Source organism: Erinaceus europaeus, chromosome 10 (genome assembly GCF_950295315.1).
Source record: "Erinaceus europaeus chromosome 10, mEriEur2.1, whole genome shotgun sequence".
NCBI classification, from domain to species: domain Eukaryota; kingdom Metazoa; phylum Chordata; class Mammalia; order Eulipotyphla; family Erinaceidae; genus Erinaceus; species Erinaceus europaeus.
The window spans coordinates 97,545,054-97,564,137 of NC_080171.1; the positions used below are offsets into that span (position 1 = coordinate 97,545,054).

At 37.5% G+C, this 19,084-nt stretch overlaps 1 protein-coding gene across 4 annotated transcripts in view; it reads right to left on the reverse strand.

The window, feature by feature from the left end:
- The window catches only part of MAPKAP1 (MAPK associated protein 1), a 266,882-nt gene that overhangs the window by 222,648 nt on the left and 25,150 nt on the right, over positions 1–19,084 (reverse strand). For 3 of the 4 annotated variants that reach the window (XM_007539997.3, XM_007539996.3, XM_007539995.3), the window contains exons 2-3: positions 14,592–14,919; positions 9,582–9,671 (exon numbers count right to left, since the gene is read on the reverse strand). The exons of the other annotated variant lie outside the window; for it this stretch is intronic. In XM_007539997.3, the coding sequence (XP_007540059.1) occupies positions 9,582–9,671; positions 14,592–14,850 (349 nt within the window). In that variant the 5' untranslated portion in view covers positions 14,851–14,919. The remainder of the gene's footprint in view (positions 1–9,581; positions 9,672–14,591; positions 14,920–19,084) is intronic. 4 annotated transcript variants of the gene reach the window in all.

The following is a 19,084-nucleotide window of genomic DNA, read 5'->3' on the forward strand; positions in this document are numbered from 1 at the left end:
CAACAACGAATTGTGTCAACAAGGGCAATAATAATAACCACAATGAAGCTACAACAAGGGCAACAAAAGGTGAAAAAAAAATGGCCTCCAGGAGCGGTGGATTCATGGTGCAGGCACCGAGCCCAGCAATAACCCTGGAGGAGGAAAAAAAAATTGTGTATACCTATGTTCTTAGCAGCACAATTTGTAATAGCCAAAACCTGGAAGCAACCCAGGTGTCCAACAACAGATGAGTGGCTGAGCAAGTTGTGGTCTATATACACAATGGAATACTACTCAGCTGTAAAAAATGGTGACGTCACTATTTTCAGCCGATCTTGGACGGAGCTTGAAGAAATCATGTTAAGTGAAATAAGTAAGAACGAGAAGGATGAATATGGGATAATCTCACTCTCAGGCAGAAGCTGAAAAACAAGATCAGAAGAGAAGACACAAATAGAACCTGAACTGGAGTTGGTGTACTGCACCAAAATAAAAGACTCTTGGTTGGGTGGGGAGAGTACAGGTCCAAAAAGGATGACAGAGGACCTAGTGGGAGTTGTATTGTTATGTGGAAAACTGAGAAATGTTATCCATGTACAAACTATTGTATTTACTGTTGAATGTAAAACATTAATCCCCCAATAAAGAAATTAAAAAAAGAGAGAAAGAAAAAAGAAGAAGAAAGAACAATGATTGCCTGGAGAAACAAGAAGACTAAAACGAGGCATGAGGGAATGTTCTGGATATAGAAATGCTCTATACTTGATTGGAAGTTAATCATCTAGGTATTTACATTTAAAAAAATCATCAATGAACCGTGAGGTTGGCAAGTGTCTAAGCCAATAGAGCTCACATATTATCATGCACAAGGGACTGGGGTAGAGCCCTGAGTCACCACATGGGAGCGCCTGCAGGGGAAAATTCTACACCTAGTAGAGTAGTGTTGAAGTAGCTCTTTTTTTATTTTTATTTTTTTGGCTTCTTTCTCTCCCTGTTTTTCTCACTTTCTTACCCTTCATCTACAGGAAAGAAAAAAAGAAGTCCACTGAGAGTGGTGGAGCTGTACAGCCACTGAGCCCCAGGAATAATAACCCTTGTTGAAAATATAACAATAATAATAATATACATGAGCCACACATATCACAGTAAGTAAAGCACACATTAATAAAAATAAGTAAATAAAAGTGGAAAATATAAATAAAAATATCTTCTGTGTGCTAATTCCTAAATGAATATTCCTAGACCTACACATTCTCTATAATTACAGACTGATATATCTAACTTTTTTATCTGACACATCTACTTGGATGATTAATAGGCATCTCAAATTTTGATGTGTCTGTAATCAAACTCATACTCTTCACAAAACATACTCTCCCTCCTACAATCTTATGCTGCTCAGTTAAAGGAAATCTGATTTCACTAGACTAAAAATTTGGGTATCATTCCTATTCTTTCTTCTCCTTCATCTTATTGATCATCAGATATTTTAGAAGGAATCCAGAGCCACCTCTAGAATTATCAAAGCTGAATTATTATGGTAGTAAAAACATCTTCAATCTGGTCTTATCTCTGCCCCTGCCATCCCATCCACAGCAACTTCCCAAGGCAGTAGTCATATGAATCTTTTTTTAAATTGTTTGATTAAGGAAGCAATGATTTATAAGACAGTTATTGTCACACACACACACACACACGTGCACATGCCTTTTAAATATAAATTGCAAGCCTCAGAAAAAAAATTATTAACTTGTTTACATAAAATAAATAATGTGCTGGGAAATAGTGAAGTAAAAAAAATGACAAGCTATATAAGAGAAAAGATAAGGGGCTGGCTGATGGCACATGTGGCTAAGTGCACACATTACAATGTGCAGGGATGGAGGTTCAAGCCCTGGTCCTCACCTGCAGAGGGAAAGTTTCACAAGCAGTGATGTGGAGCTGCAAGTGTCTCTCTCTGGCCCTATTTCCCGCATTCCTCTCAATTTCTCTCTGTCTCTATACAATAAATAAATTTATTATTAAAAAATAACAAAGGTTAGTAACCCTAATATAAGAAGATTTACCTAGCAAAGGACAATGACCAAAAACCTTATAGAAAAATGGGCAAGAACTATGAGATGTCCACAGAAAAATAAATGCAAGAAACTCACACAAATGAAGTTATGAAAACTTAACCTACAACACTATCTATTCCACACTAATCAAATGAAAAAATCTAAACTTTTGAGGCAATGAGGAAACAGTGACATATTACAAGAGAATGCAAACGTGAAATTGATATGGAAGGGAATGTGGCAAAGACAAAACACTTTTTTTTTGCCTCCAGGGTTATTGCTCAGTGCCTCCACCACAAATCCACTGCTCCTGGAGGCTATTTTTTTCCCTTTTGTTGCCCTTGTTGTTCTGTCATTGTTGTGATTATTATTGTTGTTGTTATTGATGTCATAGTTGTTGGATAGGACAGAGAGAAATGGAGAGAGGAGGGGAAGACAGAGAGGGGGAGAGAAAGATAGACACCTGCAGACCTGCTTCACCACTTGTGAAGGGACTCCCCTGCAGGTGGGGAGCTGGGGGCTCGAACCAGGATCCTTCAGCCAGTCCTTGTGCTTTGCATCATGTGCGCTTAATTAATGGAGTTTTCTTTCTTGATTTTATTGGGTAGTGGGGAAGCTTCCTGTGGGTCTGGAGTCCCAGCAATAGCCCTAGTGGCTAAATAAACCAATAAATAAAACTTAAAGTCATCATCATCAAGCTGTTCTAAAGGAAATTAAGCTGGGGGAGTTGGGCGGTAGCACAAAGGGTTAAGCACAGGTGACGCAAAGCGCAAGGACCAGTGTAAAGATCCGGTTTAAGCCCCTGGCTCCCCACAGGCAGTGAAGCAGGTCTGCAGGTGTCTATCTTTCTCTCCCCCTCTCTGTCTTCCCCCCTTCTCTCCATTTCTCTCTGTCCTATCCAACAACAATGACATCAATAACAACAACAATTATAACTACAACAATAAAACAAGGGCAACAAAAGGGAATAAATAAAATAATTTTTTTTTTAAAAAAAAAAAAGGAAATTTAAGCTGGGAGTAGGGTAAGTGAGATACTGTATCACTACCAAGACCAAATCACCTCTCTCAGAGTAAATACTAAAGCCACAAAGGGCAGATTTCCTACTGCTTCTGTGATCCTGTTCTTCCCCTTGCTTTCTCCACTGTTCACTAGGAAACAGTCTTCCTAGATATTCCCTGATTACATCAGCATATTTCTGCCACAGAGCTTTTGCACTTACCTTATCTGCTTAACTAACTTCACTTCCTTCTGGTTCCCATTCAGCCATTACCTTCCTAATCAGGCCTCCCCTAATCACTCTATATAAAATAGAAAAAAAAAAAAAACCTGTTTAGCACCCGTTTTATTTGTTTTGGGTTTTTGTTTGTTTGGTTGGTTGGTTCTTTGGTTGGCTGGTTGGTTTTATGTTTTACTACAACACTGCTCAACTCTGGTTTATTGGCCAGGTGGTGAACCTGGGACCTCCTAGCCTCAGGCATGAAAGTCTTGTTGAATAACCACTACACTATCCCTTAGGTCCTTGCCACTCCCTTACCAACATATATTAGCTTTTTTGTTGTTGTTGTTGTTGTTATCTCCATTTATTTACTGGATAGAGATAGCCAGAAATCGAGAGGGAAGGGGAGACAGGGAGAGAGATCTACAGTTCTGCTTCTCCACTTGAGGGGACCAGAGGCTCAAACCCTTGTGCATTGTAACATGTGTGCTCAACCAGGTGCACCATCACCTGAGCTCCCCTATATATATTACTCTCCATGGCTTATCCTACTTTGACTTTATCTATTGTTTCCTACACCCCTCCTAGGTTAATGAGGGCTGGGGCTTTGTTTTATTTACTCCTATACCTTCTAAGACTTACAATGGTGCCAATTTGCCCTTGAAAAGAAATACAGTAAGGGCTGGGGAGAGAGCATAATGGTTATGCAGAGCACTTTCACACCTGAGGCTCCAAGCTCCCAGGTTCAATCCCCAGACTCACCATAAGCCAGAGCTGAACAGCGCTCTGATGTTTCCGTATCTTTCTGTATCTCTCATTAAAACGGAAATAAATATTAACTGAAATACTTACGTATTAAAAACCATATGTAGAAAATAAAATATAATTAATACTTATTGAATGAATAACTCTGTAGGAGAAAAGTAGCTGTAGGTTGTTTCAAAGAATAAAAAAAGAGTAGATGGCATAGAGAATTAGAGATTCATGTTCTGGGAGACAGAGCAATAGATAAAGCATTGGACTCTCAAGCATCAGGTCCCAGAAGCACATGTATCAGAATGATGTCTGATTCTCTCTCTCTCCTCTTATCTTTTTCATGAATAAATAAAATCTTAAAGAGAGAAAGAAGTAGAGATTTTTAAGATGGAGAAAGTTTCTCCTGATTCTAAGTCATACATAAGGCACAGCTGTACTTTTTCAGTTACTATATTTAAGTTGCTCATACTTCACTTGTTTTTTAAAGTTAATTGTAACTGAAAAGTCCTAATCCAAATAAACAGCTGGAAATTCTAAAAAAAAGCATAAAGCTGAAAAAGCAACAGCCTACCAATTTAATTAGCAGGTTTATGAGAAAGTAGTATGCAATATTCAGGAAAATGAGAATGTATATTGGAACTAATGGTTCTTGAGTGGCTAGATAGAAAATATAGTAACAATGTTTTTTGTTTTCTTTTTACAAGAAAACAAATAAAGCTTCGAGAAAGAAGATGCTATTTATAAAGGTAACCTGGGGGGTCGGGCTGAGGCGCAGTGGGTTAAGCGCAGTGGGTTAAGCGCACGTGGGGCAAAGCGCAAGGACCGGCGTAAGGATCCCATTCTAGCCCCCGGCTCCCCACCTGCAGGGCAGTCACTTCACAATCGGTGAAGCAGGTCTGCAGGTGTCTATCTTTCTCTCCCCCTCTCTGTCTTCTCCTCATCTCTCCATTTCTCTCTGTCCTATCCAACAACAAACAACATCAACAATGGTAATAATAATAACCACAACGAGGCTACAACAAGGGCAACAAAAGGGAAAAAATGGCCTCCAGGAGCGGTAGATTCATGATGCAGGCATCGAGCCCAGCAATAACCCTGGAGGAAAGAAAAAAAGAAAAAAATATATAAAGGTAACATGAAATTTTAAAAATCTAGAAATAACCTTAAGAAATGTAAGCTTGCACACACAATATGGAGACATCACAAAATATTACATTTCTGTGCTGTTTATATGTATAAAAAATACAGAGGATTATAGCAATATATATATATTCATTAATCTAGAATACATTAAAATATTAACAACAGTACTTCTTTTGAATACAGGATTGTTGATAGTAGCTTTTTTTTTTTTTTTTACCTTTTCTAGAATGAAAAAAAAAGTTTTTAACAAAGAGGCTTTGGAAAGCTTCTTAAACCCTGGATGTAGCTGACATGCAAAGAAAGACAAGAGCAAACCAAAGACTCTTCAAATCACAAAAGTCCAGAAGCAGTTTCCTTCTGCTTTGTTCCTCATATGGGAAAAAAAAAATGGAGTTAAAAAAAAAAAAACACTACATGCACTTGCCAGGATCATACTAGCCTAAAAAGAATTCTGACTTTGCCATGTACTATATGTAAATAAGTAACCTGGGCAAGTGAAACTTTGGATCCGTTTTCTCACATATAATATAGAAACATTATAATCATTATTATTATTATATTATAACACCTGGTTGAGCGCACATATTACAATGCACTACGACCCAGGTTCAAGCCCCCAGTCACTACCTGCAGGGGGAAAGTTTTGCAAGTGGAGAAGCAGGGTTGCAGGTGTCTCTCTTGCTCACTGTATCCCCCTTCCTCTCCATTTCTGGCTGTCTCTATGCAGTAAATAAAGACAATTTAAAAATTCACTAATTAGAAAAATGTAAATTAAAACTACACTGAGATTCCAACTCACACCTGTGAGAATAGCCTACATCAACAACAACAACAAAAAAGAAATAACAAATGTTGGAAAAGATGGGAAAAGAAAACTCTGGTACATTGTTGGTGGGGATGAAAACTTGGTGTAGCCCCTATGGAAAAAAGTACTGTGAATCTTCAAACACATAGAAATGAAAATATATTATGATCCAGCAATACTGTTCTTGGGCAAAGGACATAAAACAATAAAAAAGAAAAGATAGGTGCACCCCTAAATTCACACTTGCATTCTTCACAATAGCTGGAATAGAAGAAGTTTAAATGCACACTGACAGAAGTCTGAATAAAGAAGTCATGAGATATATACTCCAAGGAATACTGCTCTGAAATTTTTAAAAAATGATACTTGTCCTTTGGGACAAAGTGGATGGAACTGGTGATGATTATGCTTACTGAAATAAATAAGGAGGTGGAAGACAACTAATGATGGCTTCAATATGAGGAATCTAAAAGACTGAAACACATGAACTTTAAATATTTATAAGAAGGGAGTCGGGCAGTAGAGCAGCGGGTTAAGCGCAGGTGGCGAAAAGCCATAAGGACCGGCATAAGGACAGAGCCCCCGGCTCCCTACCTGCAAGGGAGTCGCTTCACAAGTGGTGAAGCAGGTCTGCAGGTGTCTTATCTTTCTCTCCCCCTCTGTCTTCTCCTCTCTCCATTCCTCTCTGTCCTATGCAACAATAACGACATCAATCATAACTACAACAATAAAACAACAAGGGCAACAAAAGGGAATAAATAAATATTAAAAAACAAATCTTTTAAAAATATATTAGTAAGAAGACTAACAAAATAATGATTGAATTAGTCAAACCCACTGAAATACTTTATAAGAACTATGGTGGTTATTGTTGGGAGTGTGGGGGGCACAGAACTTTAGGGTATGAAAATAACACCCTGTAATCTCATAATTTTGTGAACCACTATTAAATCACTAAAAAGAATAATGAAAAGAAGGAAGAAAGGGAGAGAGGGAAAAAGAAAAAGGAAGAGACAAAGAAGAAAAGAATAAGGAAGGGAGGGAGGAAAAGATAAATTGAGCAGCAGGGGGGCTAGAAGATAGTTTATTAAGTAAAGCATGTGCCTTACGATGGGTGAGGCCCTGGAGTCTAGCCCTGCAACACATAGGAACACCTTGAACAGCACTTAAAGGAGAAATTCCATGGATGAAGGAGTGGTGCTGTGGTATTGTTCCTCTCTGCTCCCCTCTGCTCTGTCTCACTCTAGATTTTAAAATTATGAAAAAGTAGGCTTGGAAAGCCAATCAGCGGTATTATGAGTGTGCAAGGTCTTGAGTTCATTCCCAACACTAAATTTGAAGAAAAAGAAAAAAAAAAAAGAGTGAAAACCAGGTTAGTTACTGGTCTGGCAAGAATCAAGTGAACATTTTGAAACATGGAAAAGCAAGTTCAGAAGTCTTTCTATAAATAAAATCACAGGCTCGATTATCAAAATCTCTCAGACATAGTAAAGAGGATGAAGAAAATCAAGGAAAAGTATGCATATACAAGGGACGGTACAGTTACAAATGAAAACAGTAAGAGGAACATTTATTTCTCCAACACATTCTTTGGTTTCAAAGAATAGAGGACAAAGTGAATATGACTGTAAGGAAAGAGTGGAAACTGCATTAAAATTGGTTAAATGTTTCTATTTATTGGATCTGTAGGTATATTTTATATATATATATATATATATATATATATATATATATATATAATTTTAAAATGTAGCAGTGACCTCTCACATTATGAAAGAGATAATGTAGTTAAATTTGAGCTATTCTATTCATCCTATTATTTATAATTTTTTAATATGGAAGTGAAGACATCAAAACAAAGGGTAGCTGGACAGATGGGTTTAGACAAATTAGTTCTGTATTTCTAAGAAGTAATCAACAAAAAAAAGCACTGAAAAAATTAAAGAAGGTGAACATTATAAAGGAAATAATTTTTATTTCCTTTATAAATACAAAGGAAAGAAATATTCACTGTATCAACATAAAGTGTCAGTGGACAGATTTTTAAAGTATCAAGGGCAAAACTTTTTAGAAATTAGAGACGACATACAAAAGCCACAGAAGTATGAGAAAGAGTAACTAATAGCTCTACATCATCATCACTACAAGTAATCATTAAGAAATTTTTTTTTTTTAATCTCACTGGTTAACAATCATGGGCTTTCAATATTAGTAGGAGAAAGAATAATAGCAGACAGTGTGGTATTAACAGAGGTTAACCTTTAAATGCAGACAGTATTAAATAAGAAATGTGTTCTTATTTTGCTTATGCTTGCCAGTCTTCTGTTATTAGCCAATTAAAGCTCTCAGAGTTTCTGGTGACCTGTTCTCATACTTTTAAAAATCACTGCATTGTATTACATGTAAAGAGCATAGAGCAGCACTTGGTAGATGCTGCTGTAATCATTTGTTTTATAAAAATTATGTAGCTGGGGGTCGGGCGGTAGTGCAGTGGGTTAAGTGCACAAGGCACAAAGCACAAGGACTGACGTTAAGGATCCGGGTTTAGAGCCCCCGGCTCCCCACCTGCAGAGGGGTTGCTTCACAAGTAGTGAAGCAGGTCAACAGGTGTCTTTCTCTCCCACACTGTCTTCCCGTCCTCTTTAGATTTCTCTCTGTCCTATCCATCAACAATGACAACAATAATAATAACCACAACAACAGCAACAAAAAGGAAAAAAGTAGCCTCCAGGAGGAGTGGATTCACAGTGCGGGCACCGAGCCCCAGCAATAACCCTGGAGGCCGTAAAAAATTTAATCAAAATAAAAAAGTTTTTAAAAAAGAAAATTATGTAGCTATGCAGTCAGTCAATTAAAATGTACTAGGCTTCTATTACATGCCAAAGCAGTACTGGGTGATGGTGGTAGGATACAGAAGACAAACTGTAGACATTTCTTTGAAAGGAAGAAAAAGGAAAAAGTCTAGGAAATATGGCATAAGTATTATGAAATATTTTAATAGCATTTCACTTTAAAAAAAATAACTTGCTGATACTGAACACTGTACTGCTGATATATTTGAAAATTAATAATACTGTTAACTTTTTTTTCCCCACTGGCTACTGGCAGTGCTGAGAACTGAACCTAGGACCATGTAAGTCCTGGATGTTACAGCTGCACTAACTTCCAACATAATGGCTAGCTTTTCAATATACATATCATATACACATACAGCAAATGCTAGTAATGCTAACACCATCATGTTTTCAAAGATATATATGGCTACTAGGACCACTGATGAGACAGTCTTAGTTTGAAATCTATATTCCCAAAGACTCCTCAAAATAATGGGTATTCCTTGGCTCTAAGAACAATGTTCTGTCACAACCATTTTGTACATAATATACCTTTCCACATATTATTGCCAATTCCTACGACTTAACACAAAGAGTGGTCAAAAAGACAAGACCTAAAGGACAAAAAATTTCAAAGGGCAAGGCACTCAAGTAAAAGAGTTCAAAGCTCAAAACACAGTGGTATCTAAGCAGAAAATTTAAAAGGATGAAATAAAGGCTCTTATATAGTAGTATAAACTAAATATATAAATCTCAAAATATCAGTTGAAATCATTTCCATTTACCTGATTGTTTAAAATTTCTTTCTTTCCATTGAATATTTTTGCACTTGATCTGGTTTTGTCTCTCTTTTCGAAGTCGTTCTAATCTTTGAGCTTGAAAAGAAATATTATAAGTTTGTCAATGAAAGTTTACTATAAACAAAGACATAATTAACTACTTTTATATGAATAAAGATGTTTTATACTTCATATGTAGGAAAAAGTCATAAAATTTTAAAGGTGGCACCCCTGATAAGCAAATACCAACAAAAACATGAAAATATTCTTGATTTATAATTGAAATTAAAGGATATAAAACATTAATAGAGATCATAAAGATAGTATTAACATGGAAGAGAATAATAAAATGTGAAAACTTCAGTGATTAATATGACATTTCATTATATAAATCATTAATAACGGTCTTAAAGGAATTTTAATGCACAAATGAACTGAAGTGAATATTACATTACAGGGATAAAATTACTGTTATGAATTACTCTACCCGTTTCAAAAATTAAAGATAAATGAACTCAGACTAGACTATTAAAGTTTTAAATATAAAATCCTTTATCTAAAAATCATGAAAATTATAAAATGTCAAAGCTATATAAATTAGCATAGCTTTTCTTCAGTGGGGTGAAACAGTTTATAGGTAGTAAAATAAATGATTTGTATCTTTGCAACATTAGTCAAATCTTAAAAAGAACAATTTTTCTTATATAAAATTTTGAGGCATGATGAATGGATTAAAAAGTAAAATTCTTGGTCACTATAACACCCCACAATCTTACTTATTAGCATCAAAATGCTATTTTTAAAAAATTCCAAGAGTAACAAAAGCATGGCTAAACTTATGCATTTATGACTACATTATCCCTACATGTTCAGCCTTCAAACACTGGTTAACTGACCTTTTAGAGAAATAGTGTTTAAAACACATTAACAACTGCTACATATGGAGACCACGATGGACAAAAAAAAAATCTGCTATCAGATGCCATCTCTTGCAATTAGTTTCTTCTTGCTAATCCTCCAACTTCCAATTTTAGCATAATGCTAATAAAAAATAGATCCTCTTTCAACCACTCTCAAGGCAAGAAATCACACACCCTTGTTTTTGCATGTAGTAGGGAAACTCTAAAACTAATCTCGCCAGAAATTTAAACTACACTGGCAAAAGCATTCTGACAATGTCACTATGTCTAACCAAATTTCATAGAAAAATACATTCAAATGCAATTAATAATTGTGAAGGATAGAGGCAAAGTAATATAATCATAAAGCTCTTGATTTAGCAGCATCCTTCTAGTGAAATCCATTCAACCTGTCATATAAGATCTCTCGATAGCTTGCTAGAAAGTCAGTTTCAACTAGAGAACTAAGAAGCAATGGCTCTAAATTACATTTAAACTTTCATTCAAATCCTACTTTGATAAAAGTCCCTTTAAGTACTGGGGAATACTAGAATTATTTTCATCATAAGAGCAAATTATTCTTTGTGGCTATCACAGAATGCTGAATTCTGAACCAAAATCTTAATATCCTTTGCACTGTAAAATTGTATCCTACTCTACCTACAGGACTTTGTTATGTACAGTTTACATTTGGGCTATAAAAATATACTTGTAACTATCTTAGTGTTTGACTAGATTTCCTTCTACTGCTTCCTAAGAACTAAAAGGGAACTGCTACTGATTAGGCTGTAATTTCTAATTATAAAAAAATAAAATAATATCTCCTAGGATATCCTGTCATATTATAACTACATTACATATTCTAAATACTTTATCTAAAACATGGGTTCATTATATTTCTCACAAAAGACATCCAAAAAATATAAGCTGGAAAGTGGGCAATGAAAAGCTTTTAAAAAATAACAACTCCTAGAGGGATAAAGAATAGGAAAGCTGGGAGTCGGGCTGTAGCGCAGTGGGCTAAGCGCAGGTGGCGCAAAGCACAAGGACCGGCATAAGGATCCTGGTTCGAACCCCGGCTCCCCACCTGCAGGGGAGTCGCTTCACAGGTGGTGAAGCAGGTCTGCAGGTGTCTATCTTTCTCTCCTCCTCTCTGTCTTCCCCTCCCTCTCTCCATTTCTCTCTGTCTTATCCAACAATGGCAACAACAATAATAACTACAACAATAAAACAACAAGGGCAACAAAAGGGAATAAATAAATTAAATAAATAAATATATATATATATATATAAAAGAATAGGAAAGCTATCAGGGGAGGGGATGGGATACGGACTTTTGGTGGTGGGAACTGTGTGGAGTTATACCCCTCTTGTCCTGTGTTTTTTGTCAGTGTTTCCTTTTTATAAATAAAAACTTAAAAAATAAACTAACAACTAGGAGGGCCAGGCAGTTGAGTATGCACATTACCATGTGTGCAAGGACCCAAGTTTGAGCCCCCTTCTCCCCACCTGCAGGTGGGAAGCTTCACAGGCAAGTGAAGTGTATCTACAGATGTCTACTTTCTCTTTCCCTTTTCCCTCTCTTCTTCCCCCTCCCCACTCAATTTCTATCTGTCCTACCAAATGAAATAGGAAAAAAGAGAAAAGGGGGACAGGTGCTGGTGCACCTGGTTAAGTGCTCATGTTACAGTGCTCAAGGACCCAGTTGAAGCCTCTGATCCCCACCTTTAGGAGGAAAGCTTCATGAGTGGTGAAGCAGGTCTGCAGGTGTCTCTCTGTCTCTCTCCTTCTCTTTCTCATCTTTCTCTCTCAATTCCTCTCTGCCTTTATCCAATAATGAAAAGATTAAAGAAAGAAAGAAAAGAAGAAAAAAATGACCACCAAGGACTTGTGGATTCATAGTGCCGGCACTGAGCCCTAGAGATAATTCTGGTGGCAATAAAAAAATTAATTAATTAAATAACTTTCAAAAATAACATACATAATTATATATAGTAAGTATATTTACATATATACTTATATCACAGTATAGCATTTTCAAGCCACAAGATCAAGGAGTGAAGATAAATTTAAGTAAATAAAGGTAATGTATCAAAAATAGCAGTTCCAAAAAAAATAATAATAGTAGCAGTGCCTTTTCTAATCTCACATCCAATGTAGGAAATCCTATGAAAAGTAGCCCTAGCCACCCAATCAGCTGGGGCCCTAGTTGGGGAGTCCTGAGATTCCCAAACAGACATGACAGGCCTAGATCTCAAATAGATCCCTCTATCCATTGTTACTGGTCATCTCTATCAGGAACAACACAACAGACCCCTTTGTGGGCCCCTACAGGACCTTGCCCTCAACATGGATCAACAAACAGTAGAGAATGTTCCATCCTCCGAAAGGAAGGCTGGACAACATACTCTATGTTCCACCTGAGGAAGATGGGTCCTGATACTGGGGCAGCTTGGAACATTCCTACTCATGACTACAGAATGTGAGTTCAGATCTACAGTGATGCAGAGGTCATATAGGCTCCTAAGCTGAAAATGGGCCCCAGATCAGATCAAATCGATGGGGTTTACAGTCAACAATATTTATATACCTTTCCCATATTAGAGAGCTACTCTCTTCCCTGATCCAGCTTTCTGGTCCTTTTTCCAGCCATGACATCATCTCCCCAAACAAAAACTTGGATCTACCTGCATTATCAGATGTCAGGATCAGGAAGAAAAAAAAAAACTAGTATAGTCATGGGCCCTTTGGAATATAACTAAAATAGGCCTACTAACTATCTACAAAATGTAGACCCCCAAATCTTTATCTGCACTAATGCAGCCTTCAGGTTCATGATTAGTCAACAATTTTTTTGGCTCTGTATGTTAACTCTTTTTTCAGCCACCAGGTTTCAGATACTAACATGATGCCAACTGGACTTCCCTGGGCAGATGACCCCACCAATGTGTCCTGGGGCCCCACCTCCCCAGATGCCTGCCCCACTAGAGAAAGAGAGCAACAGGCTGTGAATATGGATCCACCTGCCAATGTTCAGCAGGGAAGCAATTACAGAAGTCAGACCTTCCCCATAATGACCCTGTGTCCATACTCCCAGAGGGATAAAGAATAGGAAAGCTATCAGGGGAGAGGAGGGGATACGGAGTTCTAGTGGTGGGAATTGTGTGGAGTTGTACCCCTCTTATCCTGTGGTCTTTGTCAGTGTTTCCTTTTTTTTTTTTTTTTTCCTTCTCCAGGGTTATTGCTGGGCTTGGTGCCTGCACCATGAATCCACCGCTCCTGGAGGCCATTTTTTTTTTCACCTTTTGTTGCCCTTGTTGTAGCTTCGTTGTGGTTATTATTATTGCCCTTGTTGACACAATTCGTTGTTGGATAGGACAGAGAGAAATGGAGCGAGGAGGGGAAGACAGAGAAGGGGAGAGAAAGATAGACACCTGCAGACCTGCTTCACCGCCTGTGAAGCGACTGCCCTGCAGGTGGGGAGCCGGGGGCTTGAACCGGGATCCTTACTCCGGTCCCTGCACTTTGTGCCACATGCGCTTAACCCACTGCGCCACCGCCCGACCCCCAGTGTTTCCTTTTTATAAATAAAAATTAAAAAAAAAGAAAAGAAAAAGAGAAGTAGCCCTAACAAACATTTCACCAAACTCCTTGAACCCCCTATCCTCTCATAACTCCTCTAGGGACAAGAACTATCAAAGGAAAAGCACTCACTGGATGATCAGCCCTAAGTAACGGTATTAAAGGTTCTCTATAATGTCAATCTGAAATCTGTTTCTTGATAGTTTACCTACGGGAACTAATGTTGCTTCATGGATATGCTCAAAGTAAGTGCACTTCCCTTTCTACATATGATTTTTTAAAAAACACTCTTATGCCTCACATGGCCTATTTTTTCACCTACTTCTCTTCTGCTTCCTTGTAGTGGCGTCACTGAAGAGGCCCCTCTATCCACAGCTGCAGAGATGCTGCTTATACTCACTCTTAGTCTAGTACAGGCATGTCCCTGCTAATAAGCAGAAACTTTCCCATTATCCCTATTCTAACATATGCATTATCCTATAATGATCTTTACTGACCTAAATCTCAGAAGACAAAATGAAAAGACAATGTTTACCTGTATTTGAGCGTCTTCTAATCCCAAAGTCCCAACTTGAGGTAATATCAACTGACTGGGCATATACATAGCTCTGAGTCTCACCGTTGCTTCCCTGAATTTCAGACTCACTTTCTCCAGGCATTGAAGGAGGATGAATTTTCTCTAGGTCAACATCATGATCAATGAGAACCATCTCACACATTCCTGTGTCATCACTGGTCACATGTGACTGTCGAATATGAGCTAGAATGATAGTTGGATTGTCCAAGAAGGCCATCCTTTCTTTGGGCCAATTTCTTTAAAAGGCTATTTTCTCCTCTTCATATTGTTCCACAGGCTCACCTACCTAGAAACATGATATGCACAGCAATATTTAAGAATAAGGAAGAAAATGAGTAATTGTTTTCAAACAAATTTAACATAATAAAATGCTACCTTGAAAATCAGCATTTAGGGGTCAGGGCAATACCTCAGCCTATTAGAGAACCAATGAAAGAGAGAGAGAGAGAGAAAGGGAGAGAGAGAGAGGGAGGGAGGGAGGGAGGAAGGAAGGAAGGAAGAAAGGAAGGGAGAGAGAGAGAGAGGGAGGGAGGGAGGGAGGAAGGAAGAGAGAGAGAGGGAAAGAAAGAAAGAAAGAAAGAAAGAAAGAAAGAAAGAAAGAAAGAAAGAGAGAGAGAGAAGAAAAGAAAATTAACTTGTGTGCTTAATGTCCCAGAGACCCAAGGTTCAATCCCAGGAACCACCTTATGTCAGACTTGAACAATATGTTGGCTCTTGTTCACTCTCATTCCCTCCTTCCCCTCCTTAACTCTTATTTTCTCTTTTATAATAGATAATATTTTTAAAGACAAAACAAAATCAACATTTGTCCCTATACCTAGGAGCTTAAAAGGTTAGCCTGAAAGGAAATCCTTATAAGGAGTAGGGGATAAGATCCTAGTCAATGAGATCCCCTTGGTATGAGAGAATATTGCTTGCTCTCAAGCAAAATAAATAAGAGACCACTTAAAATGTGTAACTACTATTTTAACAGTAAATTATCCTTTCTTTCTCCCTTCATCCCTATGCAGTCTTCTCATTACTTTAAAAGGTCATAAGGAGACAAGTTGGACTTTCCTCAAATAATGTGTTAAAGAGTATTTCTTCAATTTATTTTTCCCCTCATATCACATGTGGGTGAAGTATCTTAAAGGGCACAAATAATGCTTTCTGAGTTAATACAAATTTTACAAATCTATACCAACAAAGTAAATTTTCTCAATAAGTGTATTTTCCTTTCTTCTTCAGACACTATTGTGCTTTTAAAATAAAACTTATTAATCAAATGTGTCTGTGAACAGATTAATTTCTTATTTTAGAAAGCTAATTATAAACTGCTTCCAATTTCCTATTAAAACTGTAATGATGTTTATTCTGGAAACAAAATGGTACCTTTTTAGTTAAACGGGAATATTCAACAAAGAAAATATTACCAAAAAGTTGCTAGGAACCTAAATCCTATAGGCTCAGTTCCTGGTCCTATAGGATTTAGTCAAAATCATCTTAACTTCTCTAGAGACTTTTATTTCCTTTTCTTCACTTACACAATGAAGGTTCCAAAGACAAGAGGATATAGAGGATACAATACTGCAAAATACTTAAAAGAGAACCTGGCACATAACTAAATATTGACTACTAATAATAATATAGTGAGAATAAAAAATATTACCAATTCCAGCTTTCAACAGGCCAGGAAAGAGCTTACCTACTACAGCATACCCTTTTGACATGCTCAAGGACTCAGTTCAAGTTTCTGACACCACATGAGCACATCATGCAGGGCAGCTTCATGAATAGTGGAGTGGTGTTATGGTGTCTGTCTGCCTCTTTCTCCCTGTCTCTATCTGAATCTTAAAGGAAAGAGAAAGAATCCAACAGGTAGCAACAGAAATTCAAAGGAATAAAACTGCTGCAATAAAAAGAGGGGGAAAATGCTTTAGTTAGTCTAAAAAATATATCAACTCATCCATCCTTCTTTAATAAGTTCATAGCAGATAAATAAATATATATATGATTCCTTTATGGCAGAAGATTCTGTAAGCCATCTGAGTTACCGCTCTGTTCCTCAAAGATCATTATGCTGTACAAGGAGTATGAAAGCTGAATTGAGCATGTTCCTAGTACAAACTTTGAAGGTGTATATTTTAGAAAGACCAAATTTCCTTGTCATCTTTTTCTTCTACAAATAGAACTAAGAGTGGAATCTTGTTTGGAAAACTGAATATGCTCCATCACTCTTATGAAGAGTTATAGGCAGCAGACACTTGTGAGGGCACACACAAAACTCCAGAACTACCCTTGCAGAACAGAGGTCTTAAAATAACCCAACATGAGTAGATATGAGTAGATCCCCTCTATTAATACTCTACTTCATGCATTGGAGAATCTGTCAAGCCCATTCGACAAATATTTATTCAGTATAATTCCAACAGGGAACTCAAATGACCTGAGAAATGTGTTTTCCATCTCTTATGACATATATTTCAGGACTTAGACTGTAAGTTCCACTAGGACAGGAGCCATAATACCACATTCTTTCTGCCACATGGCAGGAATTCAATAAAAGTTGCTGTTGACATCCAAGGACTATACAATTTTGTTGGAGAGATAAGTCATACATGAACATGTCATGTGTAAGTTGTGAACTATAAAGAAAGAATTGCCTTTTTTAAAAAAATTAATATAGATACAAGAGCTTCTCTTGAATGTGCCCTTCAAAACTGTCACCATGGAACACTATCAACTTATTCCAACAATACTTTTTAGAAACAAAAGGATATACCTTAAATTACTTTAAAAGCAGCAAATTATTTGAAAGTCTATCTGGTGTCTAAGAAAAAGACAGGAAGAACATACATAAAAAAATGAGTGATTTTACTTTGATTAGTTCTGCAAAGAAACAGATTTAAAAAAATACTAACAGTGCTCACTTTGGCAACACATATACTAAAATTGGAATGTACAGAACATTAGCATGGCAGAGCAGGATGACATGCAAATTTAGTATTCTGTATTTTCTGTTTGAAGGGAACATATCCTCTTTTATTTATTTTTTCCAAAAAGTTCCATCTCTTTTTTTTATAACAAATTCTTCAATAAAGATAATTTTTGAGTGGAAAAAAGAACACTAATGTTGGCAGGAATTTAGAGAAATGGGTACTCCCATGCACTATAAAAAGGAACAGAAATTGGAACTTCTAAGAAGGCAATTTGGTAGAAGCTATCAAAGTATAAAATATGAATATCCTAGATGAGTATGGGATGATCCCACTCATCAACAGAAGCTGACTAAGAAGATCTGAAAGGGAAACTAAAAGCAGGACCTGATCAATTTGTAAGTAGGGCACCAAAGTAAAAACCCAGTGGTGAGGGGTAGGCATGTAACTTCCTGGGCCAGGGGGGGGTGGGAGTGGGCGGGAGGGATGGGTCACAGTCCTTTGGTGGTGGGAATGGTGTTTATGTACACTCCTAGCAAAATGTAGACATATAAATCAGTAGCTAATTAATATGAGAGGGGGAAATCAATTGTATGTCTCAAAGTTTCTCAAAAGACAAACTGAATCTTTATAATATATAGGCTATGTATTTGATATGCGGACTCTCTCAAAAGCCTAGACCAAGTAGATTAGAAGCTTCCAATAGCACAGCTATATACAAGATACTGGGTACTGTCCAGCAAACCATAACAAAGGGACTTTTCAAAGTTAATCCAATTAACAAATAATGTGATGATAATATTAACTATTGATTGTCTTTTTGAACCCTAAGACAGCAGGAACCTCACATCTTCACTATAGAGCCCCTACTTCCCCCAGTCCTGGAACCCTTGGATAGGCCCACTTTCCCGTATGCATCTCCCAATCCAAACCAAATAACATTGCATCCGCCGATCACAACCTAACCAAAGCAACGATTGCTACCTCAACATGCTTCACCTCAGAATGTATCCAGAGACTTCACGTGTGGAATGACAACCCTTCAGCTTCATTACTCGGGTGAGACCTTTCCTTTTATAGTACACTCTAATTTCATCTCAGGTAGTTCACTTTCTAACAAAGTCCCATAACCTAGATATACACCAGTTTCTATGAGAGAGAGCTTATGTGCACACGTATCCATAAACTACTGCAAAATATATACCTGAAAGCAGGACTACACTGGAGTTTGCAGTGAGTACCTCCCTAACACTTCCTCTCCACTATTCCAAGCTTGGGATCCATGATTGCTCAACAAATTGTTTGGCTTCATATGTTAACTCTCTTTTCAATCACCAGGTTCCAGATGCCACCAGGATGCTGGCTAGGCTTCCCTGGATTGAAGACCCCACCAATGTGTCCTGGAGCTCAGCTTCCCCAGAGTCACACCCTACTAGGGAAAGAGAGAGGCAGACTGGGGGTATGGACCGACCAGTCAACGCCCATGTTCAGCGGGGAAGCAATTACAGAAGACAGACCTTCTACCTTCTGCAACCC